Genomic DNA, 20,059 nt, shown 5'->3' on the forward strand with positions numbered 1-20,059 from the left:
TTAATATTGCTCAGCATCACCAGTACAAATTGCCAAGAGAGCTGTCTTATAGTGTCCTGATGCATATTTCTGAAAGAAATTAAAAAAAAGGCATTTAAATAATCTTAGCTATCACTATTGTGACTTTGTCACAAGGGTTCGGTTAGATTTATTATTGTCACAGGTACTAAGGTACAGGGAAAAGGACGGGGAAATCAGATCAGATAACGCTATGCATAACTACAATCAAGTCAAACTCGTACAATAGGGAGAGCAGAAGATACGGAGTGCAGTATACAGTACTCCCGCATTGAATGCATCAGTTCCCTAGATTAAGCATCTATTTACACGAATACTATTTCACGTCATTCCCATCAGGTTTATCATATTCCACCATTCACTTACATACGAGGGGAAAGTACAGTGTTTTATTCATCTAGCATATCTTTGGGGAAACTGGAGCACCTAGAGTAAATGCATGTGGTCACAGGGAGAATGTGCAAACTCCAGAGATAGCGCCGAAGTTCAGAATTGAAACCAGGTCACTGGAGCGGCGAGACAGCAGCTTTAACAGTTAACTTTTTTTACTTTAAGATATACAACGTGGAAACAGGATCTTCTGCCCACCGAGTCCGTGCTGACCAGCAATCGCCCCGTACACTGACACTATCCTACACACTAGGGACAATTTACAATTTTTACCCCAAGCCAATTAACCGACAAACTTGCACGTCTTTGGAGTGTGGGAGAAAACTGTAATGCTCGAAGAAAACCCTTTACGGTCATAGGGACAACATACAAACTCCATGCAGACAGCACCCAGTCAGGATCGAACTGTGGTCTCTGGTGCTGCAAGGCAGCAACTCTACCGCTGTGCCACTGTACTGCCCAGCTGTGGCATTGTGCCATTGATATCTAATTATATCTAATTATATCTAAAATATCTAATAGACATAGATTTCTAAAGTATGTTATTAAATTCGTAATATCTGCTAATGATGCAAATACCACAATTAAAACAAAACGGTTAAACGCATAAGTGAAAATGCTTGTCAGGCAGCACAATGGGTCGAGCTGTGCCTCAGCGCCAGAGAACCGGGTTGGATCCTGACCTCCGGTGTTGTCTGTGACCTTGTGGGTTTCCTCCAGGTGCTCCAGTTTCACCCCACTTCTCAAAGGTTAAAGGTGGTCCTCTGTAAATGTTCCCTAGTATGTAGGACGTGAATGCGAAAATGTGATACCATAAAACTAGTGTGAACGAGTAATCAATATTCAGTGGAGGGCCTATTTCCATGCTGTATATTTCAATCATTCAAAGTAGTGCAGAGATTTACAAAGTGATTTAATATTTGCATAGCATCATTTCATTTTGATATTTTGTCTTATGTGGATATATGTCTGTCAAAACAATTCCTCTTCATATATCTTTTATATTTTGTGCTAGTATTGAAGTAAATCATGTGTACAAGTTCAAGATGACCATAACACCAGAACAATGTTTGCAAGGGATTAATAAAGTTGACAATATTTTTGTGCCAATTTTAAATTTGCTTACTCGGCAAAATGCATGGACATGGCTGTGGGATTTATCTACATCAAATCTGATGTTTTAAAGCAGGTTTCAGGGTTAAACTTGCAACTGGGAAACTTACTGAAAAACCACTTCATCGCTCTGTATATAATTATTTTCCGACCCTGATTATGTAATTAGCAAGTCTACAGTTTTATGTGGATACTTGCTGAGGGAAGTCCTGGTGACTGTTCTGCAGGTCAATACAGCTAGTAGAGAAACTGGCTCCAGAGGTGTTCCGAGGATGTGAATGGATTTGATTTTTTTTTTTCATGCAGGCTAGAGAAGAATGGAAACCCCAACATATCCTGGGAGGAATGTGTTGATGCCTCCCTCCTCTTGATATCCACAATGAAATAATCTGCCCCTGTGTAGGCTGGGAAACACACTGAGGACTTTCTCTGATGGTTCCACATGATTTGACCCATTATATGGAGACACAATGAACTGCAGACGTTGAAATCTTGCGTAAATCGCCAAGTGCTAGAAGAATTCAGCAGGTCAGACAGCATCCCTGGAGGATAAGGATAGGCAATGTTTTGTCCAGAAGAATGGTACCGACTGGAAACGTCGCTTATCTATGTCCTCCAGAGATGGTGCCTGAAACTGAGTTACTCCAGCACTTTGTGTCCTTGGCCTATTATATGGGTGTATTGGTACTTCAAACCTGCTTCAATTTGCTGATACCTTCTTCTGCATCAGAACATCATGGGTTCAAAATGTTTGCAGAATCTATGAGGTTACTTTATTGCGGCACAGTTTAATTGCTTGGGTGAAGCTATTCAGCACGTACGGCTGCTTAACAAAATGCAGTGTTTTTTCTCTGGTATCCAGATCCAAAAACTTTTGTAATTGTCTATCATCAAAGAAAGAGTTTAATTATTCTGATTATCGATCTTTGTTTTTATCAGGAATCAGGAACTACCAGGAATGAGTAGGTTAACCTATGATTTGTCGGCACTGTGCCTGTACTCGCTGGAGTTTAGAAGAATGAGGGGGGACCTCATTGAAACATGCAGAATAGTGAAAGACTTGGATAGAGTGGATGTGGAGTGGATGTTTCCACTAGTGGGAGTGTCTAGTTCTAGAGATCGTAGCCTCAGAATTAAAGGACGTTCTTTTATGAGAGAGATGAGGAGAAATTTCTTTAGTCAGAGGCAAAGATCCTATAGCAAGCAAGATAGACCACTCGACGAAAAAGACGTAGTATGGTCATGGGCAGATTCATGGGTAATTTTTGGCCCCATTTCCGTAACCGGCTTCCGTCTCCGCACCAAAGATCCCATAGTGGAACAAAGATACTAGTGCGGAGACTGAAGCCGGTTACGGAAACATCCTCGTAAAATTAAAAGTTCTTTGGGAAAAATCCTCTCATTTTCAGAACTATAATTTATTAACACAAACTGTTCCCCCGCAACGTTGATTACACTGCGAGTCGGGTCGGGTTACTGAAATAGATGAAAAAAAGGCCCACGTTCCGCTCCGTTGCGTACTACACATCAGCCCATTGCATTTAGAAGGAGTGGTCTATATTGCTCTGCTATAGGATCTTTGGTCAGAGGGTCAGTGCCTGATTTAGATGAAGAGAGGCCCTAGGCTATTCCACTTGTGAGACCCTTCCCAATCCCCCACCCCCATGACTAGAGGAAGATGGAAGAGTCCACCAGATTGACACCAATGTGCAGCCGAGCATGGCCAATGAGATAAGGGGCTGGAAAGGCGCTTTAAAAAAATGTATTTATTGCCAGTGCTAGTGTCGAGTTATCAGCTTAAAACAGTATTATACTGAAATGGAGGGCATGGATTGCATTTGTCAAAACAGGGCGGACCACGTGAAGGTTGCAATTTCCCACCCCCTTTTTCCCCCTGAAGTATAGGAAGCTGCGGAGTGACCTTATTGGGGTATACAAATTTATGAGGGGCATCAATAAGGTGGATATTCACAATCTTTTTCAGAGGGTGGACAGCCTAAGTTTTAAGGACATCGATTTAAGGTGAGAGATCGAAAAGGGATATTGGGGCAACTTTTTCCACAAAAGGGCAAGTAATGTGGATTGAAAAGGTGTAGAGGATATGAGTCCAATGAAGGCAAACCGGATTAGCATGGATAAGCATCTGGTTAGATGGACCAAAGGGCATCTTTCCATGCTGTATTACTAAATTACTTCTAAGAGTGTCAAGCATTCCAGGAGTAGGGTCCCAGCAGTTCATTGCCTAAGGACAATGTACCACTGATACCATATTACGCCACACCTGACACCTCCTGGGTGCAGATGTTCAACTTGGTGAATTCACTACCAGGTAAGGCAGGGTAAATGTCCACCCTGAACTGCCTCACCAGTGGATCAGTTCAGCTGTATACAATTAAATTATTAGTATGGTGCTAATAAAAAGAAAATAACATTAAAGTTAGATTTAGGAGAATAATTATTCTAAATAATGGCCATGAGTACAACACATATTCTGACACTGATTTACCACGCATGAGTTGTGGTAAAGACAACGGCAAATCCGATTGTTAAGGAATTGCTTGGACACTACATGTGTTTGTGCCTTTGATCGGACTTTACTGGCTTTATCTTGCACGGAATGGAATGGAATGGATGGACTACCTTAATGTCACATGTGACTATGCAAGGGGAAATTCTTTGCTTGCACACCCAATTATTATGAATAGCAGCCACCTAAGGCTCTGACAAAGTTACAAAGCATGCCGGCTACTCCTTATGTTCTACCCCCCCCAAGCGGTTCCTCCACACCGGGTCCCCATTGTCCATTGTTTTCCTCTTATCATGTATCTGTACACTGTGAATAGTTTGATTTTAATCATGTATTGTCTTTCCGCTGACTGGTTAGCACGCAACAAAAGCTTTTCACTGTACCTGGTACACGTGACAATAAACTAAACTGAATTAAACTCAATAAGTAATCCATACCTTGATATCATGATGTAGTGAATTTTCATAGCTGGTCTTGTAAATTGTTTTAATATTCATCAGATCAACTTCACTCCTTGAAATCATTATCCTTATGACGGTTCTGTTGTGAAAGCCTTCGTCCTAAGGTTATAAAAATTGTGGTTATCGATTTGGCCTCTGCAAACTATTCCCTCTGTGTGCAGTGCCTATTAGGTTTGTTTGAGTTTCATTTACCACAAAATTATGCAATTAATGCTTTCTTATATAGTCATGATGAAATTTGTGGTTAGTGTAATTATTAAATATGACATAAAAAATTCACATGATGGATGATTATGCTGTATCATACTCTAAGCAGTTGGAAACATTTGCAGGGAATGCAATTTGGCATATTGCAAAATCAAAGGCGGCATGGTGGCACAGCGGTAGAGTCTTACAACGCTGGCAGCGACGGAGACCCGGGTTTGATCCCGACTACAGGTGCTGTCTGTACGGAGTTAGTACGTTCCCCCCGTGACCGCGTGGGTTTTTTCCAAGATCTTCATTCCCTTCCACATTCCAAACACGTACAGGTTTGTAGGTTAATTGGCTTGGTATGTGTAAATTGTCCCTAGTGTGTGTTGGCTTGTGTTAATGTGCGGGGATCGCTGGTTGGTGCGGACACAGTGGGCCAAAGGGCCTGTTTCTGTGCTGTATCTCTAATCTAAACTAAACTAAACTAAACTAAAGAACGATCCTAATACCAAATCTAGCCTGATACAAGGTTTAAGAGGCTATTTTGCCAATTTAGATGCTTCTCAGTAAAACCCCTGTCTCACGGTACGAGTCCACCCACGAGTGATCCCTAGTTTAAAACAAATCAAACTCATGGTAATCATGTAGAATTAACGTAGCGGGAACGTAGGAGCTCGTAACGCTAATGGCAGGTACTCGGGAAACTTGTTAACTCGTGAAAATCTTTCAACATGATGAAAGATTTCCACAAGTCAAATTTACTCTTGAAGTAAAAATTTTAAACTTTTAAACTCGTTGTAAGAACGTAGTAGCCCGTGAGTTTACTCTTTAACTCAGCGGGACAGGCAGCATCTCTGGAGAGAAGAAATGGGTGACGGGATGACGTTTCCAAAATTCTGCTGCATCTTTGTGTTACTCCAGCACTGTGTGTTCACTTTTTGTCAACCAGCATCTGCCCTTTCTTGTGTATGACATTATTTGTATCAGTGGCAGTTGATTGTCGCTCCCTTCAGTTCCCCTCAGGACGGGACTAGAGTTGGGAGGGAAAGGTGGGGGGGGGAGGGGGGGGTAGGGAGGGAGTGGGGGAGAGGAAGGGAGTGGGGGGAGGGGGGGGGGGTGGGGTTGGGGTGACTTAGTACGGGAGACAAGTGTAGGAGAGGTGTACTGACTGTGTGGGCAGACACTTTGGAAGTGATTGTTTATGAGGTTCACTGTTGAGGACTTCATAATGCAGAGAGCATTATAAACAGTGGAGCGATTAACCCTGGAAAGGGGGGAGACTTCTCTCTGAGTTGGACCCAGGAAACTGAAGCAGGCTTACGTAGACTTAATATTTTCTTGAGGTTATTAACGACAGATAAATGGATGGGAAGGGTTTAGAGGGCTATGGGCGACATGCAAGCAAATAGGACTACCCCAAGACGCCAACTTGGACGGCACGGCCAAGCTGGGCCGAAGACCCTGTTTCCGTTTTGTACAGCACCATGACTAAGGCCTATCCAGTGGGATTGACATGTTTTGTATTTTTCCTTTCTTAAGATGCAGTGTATTTTGGTGACTATTGCACACTGCAGACCAGAAGCGCCTTCAATGCCCAGATATACCAGATCCACACAAAATCTTTTTTTGCGGCAACTGTTTATAATGCTCTCTGCATTATGAAGTCCTCGACAGTGAACCCCTTGGGCAATCACTACCAAAGTGTCTGCCCACACAGTCAGTACACCTCTCCTACACTTGTCTCCCATACCAAGGCACCCCAACCCCCCCCTGCCCCCACTCCCCTACCCCCCCCCCCCCCCCCCCACCCACCTTTCCCTCCCAGCTCCAGTACTCCGTCCCGACCCCCTGGGAAACTGAAGGGAGCGAGAATCAACTGCCACTGATACAAATAATGTCATACACAAGAAAAGGCAGATGCTGGTTGACAAAAAGTGAACACACGGTGCTGGAGTAACAAAAAGACGCAGCAGAATTTTGGAAACATCATCCCGTCACCCATTCCTTCTCTACAGAGATGCTGCCTGTCCCGCTGAGTTAAAGGGTGCCCACGGTGGACTCACAAGTCACTACGGTAAACTCACGGGCTACTACGTTCTTACAACGAGTTTAAAAGTGTAAATTTTTTACTTCAAGAGTAAATTTGACTCGTGGAAATCTTTCATCATGTTGAAAGATTTTCACGAGTTAACAAGTTTCTCGAGTACCCGCCGTTAGCGCCACGAGTCGCTAAGCCACGTCCACGAGTTCCGACGTTCTCGCTACGTTAATTCTACATGATTCTCGGGATCACTCGTGAGTGGACTCGCACCGTGAGACAGGGCCAAGTCTAGCTTCTGTTGTTGGCTTCCATGCGATGAAGTAAACTGACTCTTCCAAATGTATCACAAAGTCCACAATTCTTGTATTTGACATGCACAGGCTGAAGTCATTGATCAACTGCTGCTTAAATGCTTAGTTCTAATCATTGGTTCTATGTGTAATCAGTGGCACAAACCAGCAAGATTCTACCCTGTGACATGTCAAGCTGTGAAAATTTTACTTTTATTTGAACACTGGCGTTTTTCGGAATATTTTGCAGGTATATCTGGTAAGTACCTCATGCCCTGCATGTACCTCATGCCCAATGAAAATGTTATCAGCAGTTCTGCTCGCCCCATAACAGTTCTGGTTGCCCCATTACAGGAAGGATGTGGAGTCTTTGGAGAGGGTGCAGTAAAGGTTTGCTTGGAATAGAGAGTAATAGCTATAAGGAAAGGTTAGACAAACTTAGATTGCTTATTCTGCAGCATCAGAAGCTGAGAGGAGACTAGATAGAAGTATATAAAACTATGAGAGGTATAGATAGGGTAGACAGTCATAACCTTTTTCCCAGGGTGGAGATGTCAAATATTAAAGGACATAGCACAAGGGTGAGAGAGACAAAGTTTAAAGGAGATGTGTTGGGCAAGTTTCTTACACAGAGAATGGTAGGTGCCTGAAACGTACTGCTGGGGTGGTTGTGGAGGCTGATATGATAGTGGCGCTTAAGAGACATATGGATAGGCACATGGATATGTAGGAAATTGAGGTATTTGTGCAGGCAGAGGAGATTAGTTTAACTTGACATCATGTTTTGTGTGGACATGATGCGGAAGGGTCTGTTTCAATCATGTACTGTCATATGTTATCTCTGTTAAGGCAATATCATGGTGTAGCCCGAGGTGTTGTGGTATATGTCAGGGATCATCTTCTGAATTCTATATTTAGCTTGGCCTTTAAATGCGCCTGTTAGGATATGTCATCTGTGTACCTCAGCTCCATGACTGAAGTTGCCCTCAGTTTTGGAGTGAAAGTATCGCATCTTTTACAGTTGCCTATCTGCCATGTAGATAGGCTCCACTCCATTGGGAAGCTTGTGGGAGGTGAGGGTTGTGAGGTGAAAGATAGGGAAAGAGTTCCTCTCAGCCACTGATGACTTGCTTCTGCTGCATTTCTGTAGGGAGGCTGATGGGGAGTGCGGAGGAATCGCAAATTCCTCCACAGGTGGAGTTGTTGGTACAGGCGAGGATAGGTGTAGGCGGGGAGTGGGTGGGGCAACAGTAGTTTGAGAGATAGTGTGCTCCTTCCACCATTTACAATGGGCTTCTGCATGTTCTCAATGAGGGGACTGCAGGTTCTGAATGTTACAGATTTAAGTTGTTCAATTTTAGCACGTCCTGGGCGCTGCTGTCAGATTAAATCTATAAAGATAACTCAATGTTGTTCACAATTTCAGCCCATAGTTGATGTATACTCGCAATTAGTTCCTATAAATGTTTATTACATCTCATTATCTCTACTTTCAATCATACTCAATTGTATTAATTAAATATAGAAGCACATTATCCATCAAAATAACAATTTATCTTTATTTACTCTATTGAATCCTAGCATGTTATTAAAGACCTCGATCAAATCTGCCCTTAGTAATTCTGAGAAAAATCACTCTAATTTCTTCATTCAGCATATTACTATAATTTATCCTCCTTGGATCCAACGTAATAAACCTCTTCTGTGCCCCTTCTTGAAGTGCATACGTGAAAATGAATACAATATATTAGCTGTAGGTAAATTAATGTCTTAGAAAATCTAGTTTCTTCTAGTTTAGTTTAGTTTAGAGATACAGCTTGGAAACAGGCCCTTCGGCCCATCAGGTCCACGCTGACCAGCGATGCCCGCACATTATCACTATCCTTCACCCACCAGGGACGATTTTTACATTTAACAAGCCAATTAACCTACAAACCTGTATATCTTTGGAGTCTTCTGTTTTCGATGATACTGTTAATAACATTCAGGCTTACAAGACTCGGAGTATTACGTCCCACAAGTGCAAGCCAGCAAAAGATGGGGTTTAAATTCTCTCAGTTACTGGCTTGTGGTGCATATTATTGTGGATCATACATCCTCAAGTGCTCATCCAGGTACACTTTAAATGTAAATATGATTTCTGCCTCCACTTTGCAGTAAATTCAAGTGAATTATTTTTACATCATCTCTCTTCCTTTAGCATTATCAACAATTCACCAATCTTTCCTGTCACTTCAAAAAGATCTGTGCACAAATATCTCCAGCCCGTTCAATTTTCCATATCAACATATCAACACATCCTTCCTGTCAAATATTTTCTTTCGCTCTTCTGCATTGAATTTCATGTTCTGTATTTCTGATTTTATAACAGTAGGGGGCCCCAGTGCTTGCAGGATATCAACTTCCTGTTTCATAAAGAGGATTTGAGTATCGGAGCAAGGAGGTCCTACTGCAGTTGTACAGATGCACTGGTGAGACCGCACCTGGAGTATTGTGTGCAATTTTGGTTTCCTAATTTGAGGATGACATTATTGCTATTGAGGGAGTGCAGCATAGGTTCACCAGGTTAAGTCCCGGGATGGCGGGACTGTCATATGATGAAAGAATGGATCGACTGGGCTTATATTCACAGGAATTTGAGAAGGGATTTTATAGAAACATATAACATTCTTAAAGGAGTGGATAGGCTAGATGCAGGCAAAATGTTCCTGATGTTGGGGGAGTCCAGAACCTGGGGTCACAATGAAGAATAAGGGGTAGGCCATTTAGGACTGAGATGAAGAAAAACATTTTCACCCAGAGAGTTGTGAATCTGTGGAATTCTCTGCCACAGAAGGCAGTGAAGGCCAATTCACTAGATGTTTTCAAGAGAGAGTTACATTTCGCTCTTAGGGCTAAAGGAATCAAGGGATATGGGGAAAAAGCAGGAGTGGGGTACTGATTTTAGATGATCAGTCATGATCATATTGAATGGCGGTGCTGGCTCGCAGGGCTGAATGGCCTATTCTTGCACCTATTTTTCTATGTTTCTAAAGGCTCCTTTTCTAAAATCATAGTCAGTCAGCATTTAAGCATTTACATCATGTAGAACAAGAAACTAGCAAACAAAATAATAGATGTTAGCTGAATATTTATATGAATATACGTAGAACGTAGAACTGTACGACACAAGAATAGGCCCTTCGTCCCACAATGTCTGCGCCGAATATGATGCCATGATAATCTCTTATCTACCTGCTTAAAATCTATATCCCTCCATTCCCTGCATATCCACATCAGGGATCCAAAAGCCACTTAAATGCAACTATCGTTATGACCTCAACCACCAACCCAGGCAATGTGTTCCAGGCACTCATAACCCTATGTGTAAAAAACGTTGTCCCTTACATCTCCTTTAAACCCCCCCTCTCTTAAAGCTATCTCCTCTAGTATTTGATTTTTTTCCATTCTGGGGAAAATGTTCTGACAGTCTGCCCTATCTTTGCCTCGCATCATTTTATATAGTTCCATCAGGTTTCTGCGCAATCTCCAGCATTCCAGAGAAAACAATCCAGGTCTGTCCAGCCTCTCCCTGTAGCTAATCCAGGCATATGCTCCAAAAAATGTTTGAAAGCTTTTGGCAAGGTGGCTGAGCCAAGGTAGACGGTAAAGCAAGGTGAGGTGTTTTCCTTTCACAAGTTCCTCTATAGTTAGCGCAGGGAGACTAGCAGCTAGGACAGTTGTATGCTTCTTCAGCCAAATGTGGGATGTCAGGGAGACTTCCAGTCTTCCTGTGGACTACACCTATGGGAGCTGCATGCAGCTGCAGCATCTTACAGATAGCATTAAGAAACTTGAGCTACGGCTGAATTACCACATCCTTGTCTGGGGCTGTGAGAGTCTCAGTGATAAGTGTCATTGTGAGGTGGTCACGCCTAAGGAACAGGCAGAAAGTATAGTGTCGGAAGAAATTGCAGATGCCGGTTTACCTCCCTGCAGAGCACGATGTCCGTCGGGGAATATTGCCCACTGGCCTGCTCCAGACTGCAGGAGTATGTGCTGAGGGGTGCACTGAAGCTCGGTGCAGCCAACGCCAAGGCACTTTGGGGGAAGACCACAGTCTAGTGTCCTTCCGCTGCTGGACATTGGGGGGCAGGGTGTGATGGAAATGCCCCTCAAACAAAGGAAGGGATGTCATCCTAGGGGGCTACATGAGTGGCATGGGTGGGTGGTAAAATAGTGTGTGAACAGTATTTAATGTATGTATAGTCTCCGAGAATGTCGGAAGACTTTTTTTGCAACAGTTGTTGTATTGTCCATATTTTTTTACTTAAATAAAGTTTATTTTGATTAAAAGAAAGATGCTGGTTCAAACCAAAGATAGACAAAAAGCAAGAGTAACACGGTGTTGGTGAGGCTACACTTGGAGTATTATGTTCAGCTTTGGTCAGCCTGCTATGGAAAATATGTCATTGTGCTGGAAAGAGTGCAGAGAGGATTTACAAGGATGTTGCTGGGACTCAAAGCCCTGAGGTACAATGTTGGGCAGGCTAGGTCTTTATTGCTCGGGGACTGGAAGATGCTGGGCGATCTTATAGAGATGTGTACAAACATCAGGGAAATAATCAAGAGGAGTGCACAGTCTTTTCCCCTGGTTATGACTATCACGAACCCGAGGGCATGCGTTCATGGTGAGAGGAGAAAGGTTAAATAGGAACTCGAGGGGCACACAAAGGATGCTGGGGACATGAAATGAGCTGCCATAGGAAGTAGTTGAGGCGGGTATAATAACAATATTTAAAAGACATTTGGACAGGTATGTGGATAGGAAGGATTTAGAGGCATGTGGATCAGATTGGGTAAATAGGACTATCTTAGATGGGGTATCTTGATCAACATGGACAAGTTGAGCCAAAGTGTCTGTTTCTGTACTGTATGTGTCCGACATATCATTTGGATTGTACTGATGAATTTCAATTTGATTTAAGAAAATGATCTGCAGTGGCTTAGAACTACATTACTTACGTATATGGCAGTGTAGAGCTTGCGTGCAAAATAAGAAGCTTTGCCTCTAACACAAAGGACTAGGAGAAATGACATAAAAAGGTATAGATTAATCATGATGACAACAGAGATAAACAAAAATATAAACTTAAAGTTGGAATGCAATGCATTTTGTAACTAAACTGCAACCTAAACCTAATATTTAGCACACATTACTCAGTTAACATGTTTAACTTACCAATTGCACCAAGTAATTGCTGAAAGTGTCCCTCATAGCAGTTGTTTATTGCATCTTGAATATCTTGACCATACACGAGTTGGAACTCTTGAAAAACTGCAAATAAATGTGAGATTAAAGAACGTTAAGAGGCTTTTCAGCAATGATTTAATCATCTACCTCCAGCAAATTAATAAGGACCGATTTCTGGCAGTTTTAACAGAGAAATTAATTTAGTGGAATACCAGGTCGTAAAGAAAATAATGTCATCAAGATTGGAGTCATAGCTGCCATGACTTAAAGTCATAGGAAGGCAAATATGCTTCCATGATAACTATTTTAGGAAATGTATCTTGATGTCAGATTCATAACTTGTCGTTTGCATAGGAAATATTTGCATATGCTTGAAGAGGACAGACATCCTATTGCTCAAATCACACCTAACAAAGTACAGAAATAAAACATAGAAAATAAGTTTTATTTATTGTAGCTTTCGTAAGTCAAGGTTATCCTTCGTGATGGGGCATGTTAATAAGGAAAACATTTAGTGTTGCCAGGAATTTATTTACTATCATATCCATTAAAGGAATATTAACATGTCCAAGCATTTTAATTACTTCATGACCAAATTTTATTACACGTTTATAACATTAATTACAAAATCTATTCAATCTGGACAAATTATGGTCCAACGGTTGGTTGGTTGGTTGGTTGCTGGAAGTGTGCAGTGACCTCTGTTCACCTATTGGGCTGCTCCTTGATCCCTTCTCAAATGACAATGAAGAACTTTAATTTTAATTTGAAAACATGGATGCACTTGCTACCTAACAATGTACCTAACAATGTTTTATGCTGGCATTAGGTGGGAAATGGAGATGGAACCTCTAACTGATGCTCAGCATCTGTAAAATCCAACTCTTGTACTGCCAAAGTCTGGATGATCCAGTTCGCCCAATTCCTGACCCTAGTTAAAATCAGATCCTTTAATAAATCTGCTAACAATACACTAAGGGGCATTAATAAAAATTGATTTAGACAAGGAAAACCATTAATCAGATAATTCAAATGCAGACACAGATATGCCAGACTCTTGTAAACGCGAAGCCTCTACAGGATAAAATGTGCCGTGATGTAATTGGGTTCTTGACATCGAACTTTAGCTTTGTCTTTGAATTGTTTTCAAGAAATTAGACAAATTCTCACCGTGCAAGAGAATTGTTTAGCAGAAAGTAAACAAGAAGCAGTTAAATGTATCTGCAAAACATGGTCATCTTAGGCAAAGGACATTGTGCATTCTCTTCAAACTATCAAAATGATCATCCCAATTGGTAAAACTCACCTAATATAAAGACATGTATTACTAGATTTCCAGCAAGTTGTTGAATGAGTAAAGCTTTCATAGTCTGCTACCTTGCATTGATTGCAACAATGACTGCTGCCCCTAATCTGACGCAAGTCCCTGAGATGCCATTGTATTGGGGCATTGTATTTTCTGCGTGGTATCTATATGGATCGGACCCTGTCAATGCACATACTGCCCTTACTTTTTGCAGTGCTGGATACTGATTATACTGGAGTTCTCTCCGCCACCATCAGCAAGCAGGTGGCAGACCCTGAGGTGTTACCCCTTGACCAGCCTTCTGTCATGCAAACTCTGAGTGCTGTGTTGCAGAGTTCAATGGGGCAGAGTGAATGTTGCAGCTACCTGACAATCCGTCTTCCAAATAGATTGCCAAAATTGCTCAGGCAATGGCCTGGGAACACAAACTTGTTGTTTTCTTTCAATATAACATGCCTTCTCTCACTCTGCTGATTTGATAATGCCTTTCCTATTTCCTGCCAGCCAGATGTAGCTAATGTTAGCAGCGTGCTAGCTGACTGAAGCTCAGTCCACACTGACATTAAGACCCAGTGCCTCATTTTGTGGGTCAGGTAGCATCTCTGGAGAGCATGGATAGGTGATGTTTTGGGTTGGGACCTTTCTTTAGCCCTACATCTTAATGTAGATGTTCATCCGTTCTTTCTGTACACTGCTGTGGATACTGCTGCTACATTTTGCCATATGTGACTTCTTGTTGGAACATAGCCGTAGTCCTAGAGTCATAGAATGATCCAATGTATAACATGTTCTTTGGCCCAACTTGCCCACAACGGCCAACATGTCCCTGATACAGTAGTCCCACGTGCCTGCGTTTGGTCCACATCCCTCCAAACCTGCCCTATCCATGTACCTGCCTAACATGCAATCTTTGAGCAGAGGCAAAAATGCACAAGGGACAGACTGCATAAGGGAAAGGAGTTTCTATCCATTTGCAGAGTGGCAGAAGAAAGTGATGAGTAGTTTCTTTGATTGAGATATATAATAATTAAAAAATCCCCATGAAAGTTTAAATATAGTTCTCGCTATACACATTGAATGAAAGCCTTTATTTCTTCATGATTTCTTTATGCTAATACTCCTATGTCAAACATTCGTAATCTGTAATTACCCAGCCACAACTGTTGAAAACCCTTTTTACATAAAATATCTTGCAACATGCTTTTATGTTCCCCTGTTTCATCTTGGCAAGCTTCCCAAAGTGCCTGCAACATAAAAACGTTGAAAGAAATAATTAATGGTGTTGTCTTTTACTTCTTCAGATGCATTTGTGCAATGTGTTTTTTTTAATAGAATTAGCAATGTACATGTGAAAGCCAGTAATGCAAAATAATTTCCTTTTACCGTAGCATCTTGGGCAGCCATGCCTTGATCCTCATATCCATATCCTTCTTCCCTGGCTCCCTGTGAAATTTTCACAAAATTAATTGGTGAACAAAAGTAATAAGTACAAGGAAGAATTTTGTTGCCACGCACGTATTTTCTCAATGATCTGATAGGATTAGTAATGATAATATTCTCTGTGCGATTCTTTTATTGTGTTTTATGATGAAATGTCAGAGCCTGTAGTTTCAAACATAAACACAAGATGGAAATGTCGTAACTCAAACTGTAGCACTCGGCTTGAGTTTCAAACTATAAACTATAGGGATTAGAGATACCCGGTGAATATAAAGATCTTAGCAGATACAGTTAGAGAGTTGTGATGAATTATAAGGAACAGTTTGTAAATCATCAGATATAACAATGAAGGGAAGCTCGTTTGAGCAGCAATCATTGTTATAACAAATTCTTCTTATGATCTGAATTCTTAATTCCCATGTGACCAACTGATATCAATGTTTTCTAATTGTGCATCTTTCCACCAATGGAAACATTCTCTCTGTATCTTTTACAATGAAACGCTGATAATCTGCTAACTGACTATTCACAAATCCTTATGGGTATTATCTGTCTCTACAGGTGTCCGATCCTACACGTCCTTCATCATACCGATGCCCGGGTTTCCACACTCCCTTTCACGCACTGTGGCCCAAATGCTGCTCGTCCTGCTGAGTTATTCCAATATTTTGTGTATTTCTTTGGTTTAAACCTGCATATGCGGTTCCTTCCTAAAGATTTTGATGTTGCCTGTCCTGCTGAGTTACAGTATTCCAGTATGTTGCGTCTATCTTCGGTTGAAAGCAGCATCTGGAGTTCCTTCCCTCATATTTTATCTGCTCCACTGTGAAAACTCCTCAAGGTAGGCCTACTTTGACAAAGTTCTCCTCCTCTCTCTGACGAGATTTCTGTAACACGCTCTCTCGCTGCTACCCCTCTGATTCCTCCTGCTCTCTGACTCTACGTGTTTGCATATCTTTCATTCATTTGTTCTATGTCTCTCTACATCACCGTCTATATCTATAATTTCCCTTTCTGCTGACTCCAGCCCCAAGAAGTTTCTTGACCCGAAACGTCACCCATTCCTTCTATTCAGAGAAGCTGCCTGTCCCGCTGCGTTACTCCAGCATTTTGTGTCTATCCTGCATCCCCTGTTCTGTTTCAAACTCTCCCTTGAAATTCACCAGGCCTTGTTTCCCATCTCCCCTTTGAACATCATCTTAAATGGAAAATTAGAACTAAAAGTGCGTAAGGGTACAAATGACATCTAATAGTCCAGGAAATTTGCTAGTCCAGCACTTAAAGTTTGAAGAGAGCTGGAATCATTGAATTTGTACTGCAATCTAACAAAACCCTTATGTCACCCCTTGGACTCCTATTTTTGAGGAAAAAGGAGACATGATTTGTTCATCCTTTCCAAATAGATATACCCTCATGCTTCTGGTATTATTCTTAAACGTTTTACATTTTGCATCTGCTCTGACTTAGCACCTACCCCTTTGTGCCTGTTAAAATGGAACAATATTATAATTTGATAATTTTCTGCTTTCATTTTAATTTTTAGTAATTTCAATAGCTTATCTTTTTTTAACCTTTGCCCACTTTATTTCATAGTTCATATGAAAAATGGAAATGCATACGCAGATGTATGCACATCATAAAGGCTTTAGATAAAGTATTGGTGCAGGACTCCATCTTTCTCATGCTCTCCCTCTATGTTGCAGAACATTCTTCCTATCAATAGGTGGCAAAAGAGCACGATATTGGTCTTAATGATTTCAATTTCTAAAGTTAATTGCCAATAAATAAATAATTGTGTGGTAATGAAAAATTATGTCAATGTGTTTAAATGTGAGTTCATGCAATAAAATAAAATGTGGTTTGCCACTTAGAAGCATCTAGCTTAGAAAGAAATGCAAGTGAATGAAAGAGGTGAACAAGATTTTGTTGTCATATTTGGAAGACATTTTTCTCATTTGTTCAACATTGCTTCAGTAGAAGTACTGCAAAAATAGCTCACAAAACTGTATGAAAACACAAATTATTTTAATGGGGTTCGGGGCTTTTCAAGAATTGTGTTGACCAGGTGGAGAACTTGAATAGTAATTCACTCGAAGGTAGACACAAATTGCTGGAGTAATTCAGCGGGACAGGGAGCATCTCTGGAGAGAAGGAATGGGTTTGGGTCGAGTTCGGGTCGAGACCCTTCTTCGGACACTCTGTTTTAGTATTAGATTTTACTGTAATCTCGCCTATTTCATAAGACAGGGCATATATCAGCATCAGAAATTTTTTAAAGTTAGATGTAGGAAGAAGTCAAGTAAGCACTAACTGAAGGGCACTCTTCCACTGATACCTAACAGTTTTAGGAAGCTGCACCCTCCATTTTTATTTTGTCTCTGAGGCGTGTTAAACCTAGTAAACATGTCTCAAGTTGGGACTGATCTATCCTCTTACAAATAAACCAATCTGGTCTGATTTTGACCATTTTGGAGTTTGAAAATTGATCGAACATTGATCCACACCAGGTCAAGACACATACATTAATGCTTCGAATCAGTGGTTTCTGATAATACAACATGTTATTAAGTCTGCCTGAAACAAGCTTGAGGCACACTTAAAGAAGTGACCCTGGCCTATAGGTGAAAAGATGTGGTGCATGTCATTACTGCTAGATTCCCAAAGGTTCTGTGTGTGCTAAACATTGGCTATTTGCTGAAGCTGCATTGCATTTGAAAGCAAAGGAGAAAAGAACAATTTCCCCTTCAGCAGCTGGAAACCAGTATTGATCCTGCTCTCTGACAGCGAGGGCCAGTGCTCGTACATTATTGGCAGCATTATTTGTTCAGCCGCAACCTCAGAAAACACAAAATCATTCAGTAAATCAGTCTTTCACTTTTCAAATGGGAATATTTATTGGTGGAGTTTTATGGCTGTAATTATTACACAAAGCCACAAACTATTGAGCATCACTGACTAATAAAAATATTAGTCAGTACTAAGAATAAATCATTTAAAAAAAAAGTGTGAATGTAATATTATAATGTTGCACTGCTTTACGTGGGAATACCAATTTTAGGGCCCCTGCTCTTCTCCTTATACCTACTTCCTCTGGGCTCAATTTTAAGAAGGCATGGCATCTCCTTTCACTTTTATGCAGATGATAGCCAGTTATATATGCCACTCAGGAAAGAGGAAGACTATTCTCTAAAATCACTTCTGTCTTGTCTTGAGGACATTAAGTCCTGGATGGCCTTAAACTTTCTGGGACTTAATGAAGAGAAGACAGAGGTGATTTTGTTTGGCCCCAATGGCTGCCGTGAACCTCCCTTTGTTGACTTGGGTCCACTGGCATTGTCTGTAAAGCCAACCGTCTTGAACCTGGGTTTTAGGATGGACGGTGATTTTAAACTAGACAAACAAATAGGCGCGGTGGTTAAGTCCAGCTTCTTTCACCTAAGGAAGCTGGCAAAGGTGAAGCCCATTCTCGAGCGGGAGCATTTTGAAACAGTAATCCATGCCTTTATTACATCTAGGCTGGATTACTGTAACGCACTCTACTCTGGAGTCGCACGAGCTTCATTGGCTCGTCTCCAGCTTGTTCAAAATGCTGCCGCTCGCCTTTTGACTGGAACTCGAAAGAGGGAGCACATTACGCCAATTTTGGCCTCCCTACACTGGCTCCCAGTGCACTTTCGAGTTCATTTCAAAATTCTTTTATTTGTTTTTAAATCATTGAATGGGCTCGCCCCGCCTTACCTCTCTGAGCTGCTCCACCTATATGCTCCTGCCCGGTGCCTCAGGTCAGCTGATCAGCTGCTCCTTGAGGTACCAAGGTCTAAGCGGAAGCTCAGAGGGGATAGAGCCTTTTCTGTTGCTGCTCCGGCACTCTGGAACACCTTGCCGTTGCACATCAGACAGGCCCCCTCACTGTCCATCTTCAAATCCTCCCTAAAAACATATTTTTATTCTTTGGCTTTCGACACTGGCTGAGGCATTGCTCCTGTTTTTAGTGCTTTTAATGTCTTTTAATTTTTAGTGTGTTTTTTATAGTCCTTCGTTGTACGGTTTTTAATGGTTTTTAATTGTTTGTAATAGCTTTTTGTTCATGAGTTCTCATGTACAGCACTTTGTGGCAACTGTAGTTGTTTAAAGTGCTTTATAAATAAAGTTATTATTATTATTTATTATTACCATTCAATGTGCCATTGAAATATACTTGTTGCCAGACGTTGGCTAAATTTCAATGCATCACTTTTAGCACCTTTAAAAAGATTGAGGACAGAATCACAACATTTACCCATGCGGCAGTTCATTTCTTCTCCATTTCTCATAGTACGTAGTGACCTTGTACTAAACGAGTGATGGTACTTTGATTTAATGAGGCACTTCTTCCAAAAATTGGTGAGCTACCCAAGTTCACTTTCTTAAAGTAGGTTAGTGCCCAGCTGATCAGCATGGCTTATGCAGCACAGTCTTATTGCGACCACAAAGGGTTTGCCCTGTCTCTGAAATGGCATTGAGAGCCAGGGTAAGAATCTGCTACTTTTGGGGTTGGAACATTTTATGATGATGGAAAGTATGTGCTCATTTATAGGCAGTGATTCTGGATTACCGATGACGATATTCAGTTCATAGCAGAGAGACCGAGCAGTTTGAGAAAATCAAAGAAAACTGCACCTGCTGCAAATGCAAAATCAAAAAAGAGTAAATGCTGGAAACACTCAGCATCTGTGGAAGGAGAAACAGGGCGGGAAGGAACTGCAGATGCTGGTTTAAACCAAAGATAGACATGAAAAGCTGGAGTAACTCAGAGGGTCAGACAGCATCCTGGAGAAAAGGAATAGGTGACGTTTCGGGTCGAGACCCTTCTTCAGACAGTTCTTCGGGAGAAGCAGTTATTGGTTTGAGTCGGAGGTCTCATGTCGGCAGTTTTATGAAGTGATTGCATTGGGTTCCATTGCATCATATCTCAAATGACAGCATAACTACTTCCCAGAAATGCTGTAATTTATTTTTATGGTTAGGTTGTTTTACTCTCTTCCTATAAATGTTCAGATTATAATTTC

The 20,059-nt window shown here is 41.3% G+C and overlaps 1 protein-coding gene across 1 annotated transcript in view; it reads right to left on the bottom strand.

Annotated features, from left to right (window-relative positions):
• anxa10 (annexin A10) overlaps positions 1-20,059 on the bottom strand; it is a 46,937-nt gene continuing 26,878 nt past the window's right edge. The window contains exons 6-11 of the mRNA XM_033034139.1: positions 14,955-15,014; positions 14,722-14,815; positions 12,254-12,349; positions 12,037-12,095; positions 4,486-4,608; positions 1-69 (exon numbers count right to left, since the gene is read on the bottom strand). Coding sequence (XP_032890030.1) covers positions 1-69; positions 4,486-4,608; positions 12,037-12,095; positions 12,254-12,349; positions 14,722-14,815; positions 14,955-15,014 — 501 coding nt within the window. The remainder of the gene's footprint in view (positions 70-4,485; positions 4,609-12,036; positions 12,096-12,253; positions 12,350-14,721; positions 14,816-14,954; positions 15,015-20,059) is intronic.

This window comes from Amblyraja radiata, chromosome 1 (genome assembly GCF_010909765.2).
Source record: "Amblyraja radiata isolate CabotCenter1 chromosome 1, sAmbRad1.1.pri, whole genome shotgun sequence".
Classification (NCBI taxonomy): Eukaryota; Metazoa; Chordata; class Chondrichthyes; order Rajiformes; family Rajidae; genus Amblyraja; species Amblyraja radiata.